Source organism: Haemorhous mexicanus, chromosome 7, assembly GCF_027477595.1.
Source record: "Haemorhous mexicanus isolate bHaeMex1 chromosome 7, bHaeMex1.pri, whole genome shotgun sequence".
NCBI lineage: Eukaryota > Metazoa > Chordata > Aves > Passeriformes > Fringillidae > Haemorhous > Haemorhous mexicanus.
In genome coordinates this window covers 28379060-28391595 of record NC_082347.1, presented here as the reverse complement: position 1 = coordinate 28391595, position 12536 = coordinate 28379060, and the positions used below count along the sequence as shown (strand labels likewise).

Below are 12536 nucleotides of genomic sequence, written 5' to 3'. Positions count from 1 at the left end.
CCAGGGGACTATTTTTCATGTGCTCCTTTTCTGAGTGCAGTTTACACCATGGATTGGATTCATCATCCTTGGTATACACTCGTGGCCTTTCATGTGGGCTGTAGCAACAGTGCAGGAATAAAGGGAGCAGAGCTCTCTGAAATGGAGCCAGTGAAGGAGAAGAACTCAGCACAGACAGACACAATGCCCAGGGAACTGTAGCCCAGGCTCGCTTTGTTGTGAATGACTTCACAATTTGCTCAGGTATTAAATACTTCCTTGTTTAATAATTTGGGCTAGTTTCATGCTGAACTGCTGGAAAGTTCACTGGCTGGAGTCATCAGCCAGGCCTCATGTAAACGGCTTCCCCAGCTCTCAGCCAAATGAGCTGTCCTTATCTTTGGGTCCCCCTGCGGGTGGCTCTTGGCACCACCTTCTTCTGAAGGGCTTTGTTGTTCATCCGAGTGCCTGAGGCTTTGCGCTCCGCAGGCTTCCTCACCACTTCTGGTTTGAGCTGGAAATGCACCTGGAGAAAGAATAAAGATAACTGCATTCAACACAGTGTATGTGCTCTGCCGGACCTGCCCTTCGAAGCGGACTCTGGGGCCAAGTCAAACAATAAGAGGTCTCAGCCATTGTTAAAGGAAATCAGTTCTTAAAGCAGCTGTAAATTTTTTTCCTCCTGTGGAAAATATACTAACAATGAACTATGTTTGTTATGCAGAGTTGCTCCTGCGGCTAAGTGAAGTCCTAGGATGGTTTGGAAGATGAGCTGTGAATGGCAAGGGACTGAGCTATGGCCTTTATTCTCCTTTTCTCACCAGAGAGTGGACACATAGCATTGCTTTGCATCTCTGTGAGTATTTAATACAAAGGATGGTTTAAGACAGACAGTTCTTTTTCAATTGCATCTTGTTAGCTTAATCAGTCTTTCAGCAACCAGTCCTTCCAGTGGACCTAGGCAAAAGAATATTGGGGAAGAAACCTCCATCCACTACAGCCACACAAGCAGTACAAGAGGGAGAAGGGGACAAGGAGTGTGCAAAACACAGCATCAGATAAATGGGGAATAGGGAGGCCATACAGAAAGGTGAAACTGGAATGGGGCTGCATGGGCTTCTTGGGGAAGGGATGGGGTGAAGAGTGAGTATGGGAGGTGTTGCAGAAATGGGAACAGGAGGGCTGCTGTTAGAGGAGATATGCAAAAATCAGACCAACAGGGAACAAATCAGTCTTCTACAGTAACACTGTAAAAAGAAAATCTGTTTTAAAAAGGAAACCCAAAGAGCTGGGTGCTTAACCTAGCAAAACAAAGGACTGGGCTTGACAGCTCCCTATAAATATACTAGGGAATAAACACCAGGGAAGAAAATGAGCTATTTAAAGCACAACATTGGCATAAGAACAAATAGGCATAAACTGACCATAAATAAATTTAGTACGAAAATTAGAAGGCTTCTAATCCTGAGAAGAGGGCAGCTCTGGAAGAACTTCAGAGGCTGGGTGGGGTGGGATGAAGCGATGGAAGGTGGGAGAACAACCACAGTGTATTTACAGCAGAGCCTGACCAGTTTACATACAGTGAAGCAAATGATGTGCCAGGATGCCGCAGATGGCGGGAGGGGCGTTGGGGCAGTCCTGCTGGTCTCTTGAGGAGCCTGCATCTGTGGTTCCACCACGTTCACAAGGCAACAGCAGGGGCAGGGATCACCACCCACTGTTTTTACAACCAATTTCTAGCTGTCCAGACAGCCCTCAGAAAGGCGCTGTAGGAGACACACCAGTGTCTCAAGAACACTTCATTTCCTGAAGGTGCTTGGCTGCTCTTTGTTTGCACTCAGTTCCCATTTGTCTCTGGTGCTCTCAGCAAAAAGAAAGGCAGACTTCAGCCTCTTGCTGTGAGTTTGATAACATGTTTGGTCCCAGGCAGAATGCAGATGATAACAGAGTGCTGAAACCCACAAAGCTGGGGGGATAACTGAACTCAGGCTGTCTCCACATCATCTCACCCTGGAGAGTGAAGACGATGGAGGGAGAGCTGAAGAGCAGCAGTCCCAGCCAGCAAGGAGATCTCCCATTGCCAAGAGGCAGAAGGACACAGAAGCTGGTATGGGAGCCTAGTGCAGCTGCAAGGCCTCAGTAAGGAATTGAAAGGCACATGGCATTGTCTTCACTCTGTTCACTGCTGTGGAGCCTTGTCTGCCAAAAGAGATAATCTACAGCCACTGGAAATGCTCTACCATCCTATCTCCTTTCTCTGCTGCTCATAGACATCCCCCACCACACTTCTTTCTCCCTGGGGTGAAGATATTTTGAGAAACCCTTGTGACTATGCAGCCTGACTCACCAATGAAGGTGCAGCTGGGCCCACTGTTGTTGTGACTGTCAGGGGCTGGTATCCCTCTGCAGAGGCTGTGACAGTATAAGTGCCAGGCAATAGCAGCCGGAAATAATCTCCCATATCACCTGGAACACAAGGTAGGAAAAGAAAGCATTCAGGATGCTCAGGGAGCAAAGCATAAGACATACCAGTAATTCTTGCTGAGTTACTTCCTCTAGGATGTGTAGCATTCAAAACCCAGATTTTTTTTTCCAAATCTGCTAGCTACCTCAAGGCTGGATTCACACTGGAATACTGCAAGTGATGTCTCATTAGTGCCATGGAGAGGTCAGTCTGCAAGTAAAAGCCAAATGAAAGGGGACTGTACAGCAGCATTGGCTGTGCCTGTGTAAGGGGGCTGCAAAGCTGAGCACTCACCAGTCAGATGACAGCAGACCTAAGGACAGTCACAGCTCCAGTCTGACTCCTTATGCATAACACAATCTAGTTCCCACCACACACAATTTTGCCACGTTTAGGTTAGCAGGTTTTAGTTGCTCAATAGCTCAGCTGCTCTCTGATTCCCTGCATAAGAAAGCCTCAGAAGCACTGTGACAGACTGTGCTCTGGTGTGCTTAGGGACAGGGGACAACCAACAGTGAGGTAACACCACACTATGGATTACTTTGAAATCGGAGTATATTCCCATCTATGTAACTGGATAGGTATTGCAAATTACTTCAGAGTGGAGCTGGGAGTGCAGCTTCACCTGAATGTGGTAGAGCCCTGGTACAGGTCAGCAGTTAGGCTGTGAAATATCCATCCTTGAGGTCAGTGAGAACTGGCTGGAGGGAGCAGTGGCTGATCAGAGCCAGTGCTGGGGAAAATCTTGCTCCAAGCTGGACAGAAGAATTCAGAGGGCCCTTGACAGCCAGCTCTTCTGCGATTTCTTCCACAGTCCCCTTTCCTATGCAGGTTGGCATAGTAAGTGCCAAATATTAGTGTTACAGACTCACAGACCTATAGCCAGGAGGAGCTTCAATGATTTCAGAGTCTGACCTCTGAAGAGCTGTAATATCAGCTATTTTCTGCAGGCAGTCTGTAGTGTTCGGTCTGCTTGGAAGAGGGTGTTCATGGAAAGGAGGTTAAAATTGGCCAGCAAGGGAGAAAAAACCACAACTTGGGTAACTTAATTAAAGTGGCACTTAATTCTCACTCTAAACTTGTCTGGTGTGAACTTCCAGTCTTTCATCTTATTCTTTCTTTTTTCATCTTTTTCTTTCCTATCTTCTGTTTCAACTCTTTGCAGATACTTAGAGGCTTGAGTAGATTATCACCTCAATTGTCCCTCCCAGATAAAATAGAAGGTGAGTTTCTGAAGTCCTTTACAATAAGGTTTGCATTCCACTTCTCACCTCTGTCCTTCCTAGGCTTTCCTAAGCCCACCCTGGTCAAGGATAAGGATAGGCTTATATTTCTCTAGTGATGTCATATTTCTCTAGTATCTTTGGGAAGCAAACCATGATGGCCTCCCATAGTATAGCCTTGCCTGCTAGCTTCACTCACATATTCAGAAACGTAAGGAGATCGACAACCCACCAGAGGTGATGTCATGGTTGATTCCCTGGACAGAAATCACTGCTCCTGCAATGCCATTGTTGTTCTCATCTGACACCATCCCTTTGATGCCCTGGTGAACCTGCAGGGAGGGAGACAGATGGATGGGTCAAGGCCCCTCCTTTGCTCAAGAGGGTATTGCCGAGAAGGGCAGAGCTTTGGGGACAACCCTACCTTTCCCTGTACCCTTGGTGATCCTGGCTGTCCCCAACAGAGCTAGTCTAGGACACAACAGCTTCCCCAAAGACCACCAACAAGAGCACCCCATGATCTCCATAACCAACTTTCTTCACCTCCTGGTGCCTACTGGTCCCCTACCACCAGGGGCCATGGGGATCTGCAGGAGAAGGGTGTTGGTCTCAGGACCATTCCTTTACCTCTTCAATGAAAGCAACAAGGGCCTCCCGGTTGGCCATCCACTGCCTCTCCAGGTCCTCCTCAGGGGGAAATTTATTGCAGCTTAGCTCCAGCGTGATTTCAAAGCAGTTGGTGTAGAGGTAATTGAAGTCCTGCATGCCTGGAAGAGAAGAATACCCTATGGCCAGGGCATGGCTCCCTTCCTATTCCTATGTCCCAGTCATCCTGGCCCATCTTTCTTTTACCAGAACCGTCTCACTCTCCTTCTCTGCACCACAGGTGCAGCCTCCTCGCTGCATGACAGTGCAACTAGAGCCTTCTCCACCTATGCAACCCTCTCCTTGTAGCTGCCAACTCTCTCTTTCAGCTGGATCATTCATTAACCTGCTTTCAGAAGCCCACGGTGGTTTGGTACCACAGGGGGCCTATATATCTCTTCCAATTCCTCTTCAATCATTATTCTAGTCTTATGTGTTGATTTTTCAGTTTCCTTATTGCACCTTTTTAAATGAAATTTTTCAGGAACTAGCAGCTGCCTTCCCTTTGGTCACAGTTTTGGGTTTTGACGGAATTACACCATAGGATTTTCAAATACACTAGCAGATTAATGTTTCTTTTGTCTAGAAGCACATAGGATGAAGGTCTCTGCAGACCTTGGCTTTTTCTGTGTCTCTTTCCCAAGCCATTTCCTGGTCTGAGATACAAAACACCAGAATGGTGTCAAGTAACAGGCACAATCCTATTGCTATAGTCCTTCCCCAGCTCATCCTGTCCTGAGGTTTCTTGTCTATCCCTTCACCTCTTTTTGCTGTGGGGGGTGCTCACCGGCCCAGCCCTTACCTTTGCTGAGCGAGTACCAGGATGCCCCATTTGTGATGCCATCAGCAAAGTAGTCCCCGCAGTTCCAGCCCCGGTGCATCCAGCTGTGGGCATATGAGTAGGTCTTGGCCAGCTAGAGGGAGAGCAGCCAGTGGTCACCGCTCCAGCCCCACATGGCTGGAGAACGTGCCTGGCTCTGGACAAAACATGCTCCCTCCTTTGCTAAGGAGCATGGGAGGGAAGTCAGACAGGAGAGAGTTCCTGCATTTTACTGCCACAAAATAAACACGAGGTGCCCAGGACCTCTACAAGACTACAAGGAAGAGCAGTAACCTGGCAAGCTGGAAGCTTGTTGATGGCAAAAGGGCTTCTGCCCTGCTCATACTGAAAAGAGAGGGAGCAGAAAGCACTGGACCTATGCGGGGACACTTGGCCCCACACAGCAAATGGCACTAATAGAGGAAAAAGATAGGAAGAAAAGTAACCAGCATCAGTCCTGGCAAATACCAGATACATATCGGGGGAATTTCAATTAGGAAAGAGTTTGGGCAACTTCTGGTTCTAGCAACGACTTGTTTGTTGCCCTTATTGAGATTACTGTTTATTTTTAGACATGAAGGCAGGGCTAAAACTGGGCTGCTGCATCCAAAGCCAGTCCTTTGCATAAGACACAGTTTAAGAGAGACTGGCATTTGCATTTTCTATGGCAAACTCTATACCCTTGTATTATGATTCAGATTCCAGTGTAATATCATTCTGTTGGCAGGAAAACAGTTACTTCTCTACATTTCTGAGTCCTGAGGCCATGTGGGTATCATTAGCCTACAGCCCAGACTGCAGCCTCTTTTCATCTGGGTCTAAGCACAGCCGTGATCCCAAGAGGTCCTGACAAGCCCCTGCAGATTCTGCTTCCAGAGAAGGCTGGACTCCAGCTTGGACTTATTTTTCTCATTAACTGTTCTGAGGCAGACTTTTTTCTTGTGCTGGGTATTTCCTAATGGAAGCAGTGACTGAAGGCATTGTTTTCTGGGATAATGAAGAAAAACCACGAGCTTCAGCTAGCACTAACAGGATCAACAGCACAGACTGATGCATTCCCTGATGACTGCTTAGGCTCCTGGAGCTCTTGCTGTTTGTTGTAGTTGTTCTTTGCCATCCATAAGCCCCTGCTGGGCACCCACCTCCCTTATCCTGGTATCAGCAGGCCCCGAGCCACCTCTCTAGGAAAAAAAACCCTATGCATTTTTAGATGGTGTGTCAAAGCTGAGTGCAGCTTCCAGCTTTGGAAGAGCAGGTTGTTATTGAGTATACCAGTGGTATTTGGGTTATGGGAAAACCAAGCATGGACAAGGAGGGGGCCCCTGAGGGTTAAGCATGGCCTCTCCCGGTGGTGGGACCGGCTCACAGGGCGGGACTGTCCTGACAGGGCTCCTGAGGCAGTGGCTGGCAGAAATGCTGTAGTCTTCTAATGATTATTTCCAGCACGTTTCTTGGCTCAGCTCCTGCATGACGCAGTGACCAGAGCTCCTGTCCAGCCCTTGCTCTGCACCCTGCCAGGGAATGTCCTTGCCCAACGTGGCCGTGCTCACCTTCTGAAACAACTTATCATCAGGGGTCGGCGTGTTGACCGTGCGCCGGTGGCTCCTGAACCGCTGATCCTGGGACTTGTCATAGGGGTAATTTGCCACCACTGCTCCACCATGCAGATTGGCTGAGAGCACAAAGTTGTAGCTGCTGATCCACTGGATCACAGCCAATGTCTCTGGTTCCACCTGTAAGAACAAGAGAGAGAAGAGACCTCTGTGCCAGCTGCTGCTCCATGCCAGGCTATGGTGTGATTGACCATGCCAGACCCCGTCCTGCAATGTGCCTGCTACAGCTCTTGCAACTTCCTTTGTTCTCCACCAACTGCCCTGATACACAAAGCAGCTCCCCCAGCTAAACCCCAAAACTTGAGGCACAGGTGTTAGCCACCATGTGCCACCTCCTCTGCCCTGTGCATTGCAGCCTGCTCCCCCAAGCTGGTTGTGATGTCAGCCTCTCCTGGCAGAGGGGCAAGCTGTGATATGGGACCAGGATTGCATCATTTCTCTGCAGGCAAAAGGCTCAGAGAAGGAATCAAGCACTGTGCAAGCCAAAGGGCAGTGTATTTGCTTGCACGCTGAGACACTCTAAGAGGATGCTGTAGCCCTCACGGTATCCGAGACTAGTACCTGGCTTTTCCAGTTGTCAGGCAGTGGGATGTGGTGATTTGGCCCGCTGATTTCCCTGCTGTAGTACATGAGTGTGTTGAGGTCAGGGAAGTTGCGGTTCAAGTCCACTCCATTGGCATTATTCCTCCCTGTCAAGTACCCGTTGCTGTCTGGGCCCTGTGGGGCAAAGGTGCATCACAGGGATGAGTCCAGGTCGGGTGCAGGCAGGTTGGGCATCAGAGAAACAGAGACTGGCCACTGTAAAAGCACTTCAATGCCTATGAGTTACAACATGTGTTATTGCTGGCAGGGCAATAAAGAGTATTGGTACTGACAGGGAAAATCAATACAGTATCTTCACTTTTCAGGGTGACAGAGCAAGCCACAAGACAAATAAACAATTTACTTTAGCTGAAAGAGCCACAAATATCTCACTGAAGCTTAGAAGCACAAAGAAATGGGTGCTTTTTTTTTCAGGAGGACTAAGGGGCTTATTTCCACCCCCCCATCTCTCATGTCTCTGCTTGCTTATGACAGTGGCATTCAGCTGTCACTTTCCCAGTATAGGGCAGGGGATTTGCAGTGACCCTTCTGCAACAAATAACTTCTAAGGAGAGCAAGACAGGTATAGGAAGTCTTCTCCATCATCTGCTGAGGTCACCTGTAACAGGACACACAGCATGAGCCCTTGGTAAGGAGGTGACAAGCAGCAACAGCAGTTTAGGGGGACAAATTTGGCAGGGCATGAAAAGAAATGATTCCCCCTCCTTCTAGCTGCGGTGAAGAGCATCCCAAAGGGATTTGAAGGGCTTTCTGCCCCTACCCGTCTGGAGGAGGTGATCACTGCCTGGTACCTGCTTGGCAGCCACTTCGTACCCGTCGGGGTTCATGGAGGGCATGATGTGGATGCGCGTGTCATGGATGAGGCGCGTGATCCGCTCGTTGCCCCGGCGGTACTCCTCACACAGGAACTCCGAGAGCTGCAGCAGCAGCTCACGGCCCAGAACCTCGTTCCCGTGCATGTTCCCAACATACTTGAACTCTGGCTCCACTGGAGAGAGCAAGAGAGTGATGGCATCAGCCAGGGCTGGAACAGGGGGGAAGAGCAAACGCCTACCACAGGGAGCCCCATGAAAGCCCAAGGGACACCCAATAAATGGTCTAAAATGACCCTTTCCCTTGGAAAATGCAAACCTCAGTGAGGGAGAGTGGCACAGTCCTCATACAGGCTCCGCTTCATATTGCACAACACTCTGAGAGCAGCTCAGACTCTCCTCCAGGTTGTTTTGGGCCTTTGGACCACACAGGAAGAGTATTTGCTGGTGGTTTGGTCTTGGGTGAAAGCACAAAAGGACCAGGGACTGGCAGGACTGCCCCAGGCTTCCAGGGCCTCATAGCTCTGGGGTAGGTGGCAGTGGAGGGGACAGACTGCTTCTCCTACCTCTGCTCTTCTACATTTGCTCTCAGTGCCCCATACCAGCATGGCCCATTCCCAGGTCTGCATCTCTCCTTTACCTGCCTCCAAGATCAAGGTTAAGGCCTTCCTCACCCTCAAGGGAAAAGAGCCTGGAGAAACCTTCAGCAGCTGAGCTGAATATGGATCAAACTGTGCCTCAGGCAGCTCCAGTATAACCAAAAAGGTCTCTTGCCACTGGCTTTTCTAAAATAAGGTCTCAAAATACAGACTCGGAGACCACAGGCAGACAGTGCCTGGAACAGGACTTGCTGCTTTGCTGAAGGAGAAGCAGGACATGTGAGGGACAGGTTGTGCTTTCCCAGAGGCCTTTTAAAGCAGTTAGTTACTTGTGGGAAAATAAAATGTCACATTGCAGGCTGGAGCCAGCATTGGTAGATTGAAAGACAACAGGGGAATTAAGTTAAAAAGGGAGCCTGACTGTCACATGAAAGAGTCGGGGAAAAAAAGTGTCACAAATTCTGGCTTGCCAGATCTTGAGACTCCCATTGCACTGTGAGCTTTCTGGACACCAGCAGGGATCAGACTTGCAGTGGCAGCATGCAGCCCTGCTGTCAGGTATGATGTCTATCAGGATCCTGGGGTAAAAGGCATCACATCCCCAGATTGTGAGCTGCTGTTTGCAATAGCCCCTGTGCCTTTGCTGAAAAAAAGGTCTAATTCAAGTTAAAGATTTTGCTTTTCCATGATTTTTGATTGCAGTGTCTCAGTGCAAGACACCAGAGGTGAGCCACATATTTTGATCTTGTTCAGGGACATAAGAACTGATTTAGTTAGATAATCCAGTTATTAAAAACTCAGAAAAATCTTGGGCATATGTGCAGCCTTTAAAAAATAAGGTTTCAGCAAGGATTCTCTGCTTTGAGTCTGTAGCAGGATTTGTCAGTCTTTTCAGTATGCAAACGCCTAAACTTTATGCATATGGGCACACAAACTCTAATTACTGCATGTAAGCCCATTGACTCTGAGCTTGCTTTTCAGAGTTACTTTTCATGCCCTTCAAGGAAATCCACAGTTTCCCAAATTCCTCATGCTACAAGCTGAAAGTGCCAGCCTGACAGTGGCCCATGCTACAAGCAGGGCCACATGTCCATGCTGCCTGCCTGGGGCAGGGTAGGTCTGAGTCATCTCCTACAGCCTTTCCATCTGCTTTCATGTGGTTCTGCAAGTCTAAAATCCAGTGGTGCACTGCCAGTGCCCTTTGCTCGCTCCGTGCTTTGAATAGCCCTTGATGCACTGTGGAGGTACCCCAGACGCCCTCAGTGCCACGCAGATTTCCCAGTGCTGAACAGGGCTGTCACAGAGGTAGTCAAGGTGGGAAGCCTCCCATCTCACCTCCTGGCACCCCTGAAAATGATACTATGGGCACAGGACTGTGCAGTATGCCCCCAGAGCAGTGCTGCCAGACATGGGGTGCTGTGGGGTTTGCGGGGGCTGCTCCTCTGAGGGGGGCACAGGTTCTGCACACCCCTGGAGCCCTGCTGGCAGTTTTCCACGTGACTAGGCTGCCTGCACTAATCAGCCCCTGCGTTTAACCACATCAACCAGGACCTGAAAAGGCAAAAGATCCTGCAGAAAGTTCTGTCCTTATCTGCAGCTCAGGGACACAAGGCAGGGATGCGAGGGAGCCCTGCGTGCAGCCCCCCAGCCTAGAGAGGCAGCTGCTCTCTCCTCGGCCCCCCCAGGGCACCTGGCTGCCAGCAAGGTCTGGCTCGGCAGCATCTCCAAGCTGCACAGGCAGCAGCTCAAGGGGCCATGGCTGCCAAGGTTCCACAGGGCCACGTGGCAGCAGGTGGCCATCCCTGAGACCAGCCTGTCCCTGGGGCTGCACTGCCCACGGGGCTGAGAGGGCTGTAGAAGCCCGGCGCCCCCTCTGCCGGGGTCCTCGCTCGCTGTCCTCCTGGGTTTGCCGTTTGCAGGAGGAAAGGCCGAACACTTTCTGTCCTGTCACTACCCAACAGCACAGGGCAGAGGGTGGATGCTGCTCTCCTCGCCTCGACAACACTGTTTTGGGAGGGAGAGTGTGGTAGGGCAGGTGGGGTGCTGGGATGGACTCGCCTACGTTCTCGCATTAGCTTGAGCTGAAAACTCAGAGCTCCGTCCAAAGTACGCGCCTGGGCCAGGCTGCAGCTCACGCAAGCACAATGCATGGCACGGTGCATGTGTGCGGGCTGGGCGGGCGCGTCTCTGGGCTGGCTGCGGGGTCCCTGCCGGAGACCGCGCCGCCTGGAACCTGGGCATTGCCAGGAGTCCTGCCTGGAAAGGGAGATAGCCCCCACCCAGCGCGCCACAGTGCCGCGTGGCAGGCAGAGTACCAACGTCGCCCGTCCTCTCGCGGCCGCTGTCCCCTTCCCGCCGTACTCACGGGGCTCGTGGATGCCCGGGTAGTCGCTGAACTCCAGCACGTAGAGGTGCCGGCCCTCGACGCTGCGGCCGATGCTGTAGATGCGGGTGACGTAGGGGCACTGGCTCTGCACGCGGAACAGGGCCTGCACCAGCTCCTCGTATCGATGGTGGAGGAAGCTGAGGGCGGCCGCCCCCTCGAGCAGGAGCAGGGCTCCCACGAGGGGCCGCAGCCACCGCGCCATCCTCCCGCGGCGCCGAGCGCCCGGACCAGCTCCCAGCCTCGGCTCCCTCCCCGCCGGGAGCTTAAAGTGCAAACTCCAACCAGCTCTTTCCAGCTGCCGAGTGCCAGCCCCCTGCACCTGCGGGCGGGGGGCGGCGGGAGCGGGGCGCGCCGGGGCCCCGCGGCGCAGGAATGCTCCCCCCGCCCGCCCGGCCGGCCCCCGGCGAGCCCGCTCTCCTCCGGCGGAGAAGTTTCCCCCTGCTCCAGCTCACTTATTAACTGGACAGCAAACAGGGCCCCGCAGCCACTGGCTGTCACTGCAGAAGAAGCGCAGGGCTGGAAAACTGGCTGCGGAGGGCGTCGGGGCTGCCAAACGCTCGGGGAGCGGCGGGCGGGGGAAAGGAGAGGAAAGGGGGCCGGCGGGCGGGGGGCTGCCCGTCACCCTCTCGTGGGGCAGGAGCCCAGGGGGATGGGGATAGCGCCGGGCGGCCTCGCTGCCCGCATGATTCCCGCAGCCCTGCCCGGCGCGGGCAGCTGCCACCGCTCCTCCCCGCAGTCCGGTCCCGGTCCCGGTCCCGGCTCCGCGCCGCGCCTCCTCTTCTGCCCCATCTCCTGGGGAAACAGAGGAGACACCGCCGCGGAGTCCGCGGGTCAGTCGGCCCCTCTGCCCGGCCCTGCTCACCCGGCGATCCCATTGCTGCCGGGACAAACAGAGGTGCAAGGACTGCATCGCCCTCGCCACAGCCGGCTGCCCGAACTGCCGAGCTGGGACGGTTCAGGGGGAGGGAAGAGCAGAGTGGGATGTGATGCAGGAGTCATCTGCTGAGCAGGAACCATCACGGAGCGCTCCGCTCGAAAAGTCTGGTATCACCCCGCCCTGCTCTGGGAGGCGGCATGAGAAAGAGCTCTGACAGGCGCTGGGCAGGAGGACATTGCTTAACTGCATGTCGACAAATGAAAATGTCCTGCTGTCTGCTAACAAAGGATTACAAACTGTTTCTGGATATAGGGGAAGCTGTTTCCTTTCCACCCCTCTACCATGCTTATCCCAGTGGGCAGCAGACACCTCATGGTTCCTGTTCTCTGCCCACTGCCAGAGGCAGCCTTGCTTTGCAATCTTGCCCCAGGAGGCTAAAACTCCAGCAGGCTTGTGGCTCTGACAGAGGTATTTACTAGGACAACCCTGACACAGAGACCGAACATGAACACAAA

At 52.1% G+C, this 12536-nt stretch overlaps 1 protein-coding gene across 1 annotated transcript; it reads right to left on the bottom strand.

The window, feature by feature from the left end:
- Positions 1–246: 246 nt before the first annotated feature.
- CPN1 (carboxypeptidase N subunit 1) lies at positions 247–11512 on the bottom strand. The gene is made up of 9 exons (XM_059851710.1): positions 11124–11512; positions 8139–8335; positions 7306–7461; positions 6682–6864; positions 5114–5225; positions 4294–4433; positions 3899–3998; positions 2327–2445; positions 247–505 (listed from the first exon to the last, which is right to left on the bottom strand). Exons 1-9 carry the CDS (start codon positions 11344–11346, stop codon positions 374–376), a joined length of 1362 nt encoding a protein of 453 aa, XP_059707693.1. The 5' UTR covers positions 11347–11512; the 3' UTR covers positions 247–373.
- Between the last annotated feature and the right edge of the window lie 1024 nt (positions 11513–12536).

Excerpts from the sequence above, each read along its gene's own strand:
- CPN1 (XM_059851710.1), bottom strand. The coding sequence starts at position 11,346 with ATGGCGCGGTGGCTGCGGCCCCTCGTGGGAGCCCTGCTCCTGCTCGAG. Across the intron at positions 6,865-7,305 it reads CTGACAACTGGAAAAGCCAG|GTGGAACCAGAGACATTGGC; the intron begins GTACTAGTCTCG and ends TTGTTCTTACAG. Across the intron at positions 506-2,326 it reads GCCCAGCTGCACCTTCATTG|GTGCATTTCCAGCTCAAACC; the intron begins GTGAGTCAGGCT and ends TTCTTTCTCCAG.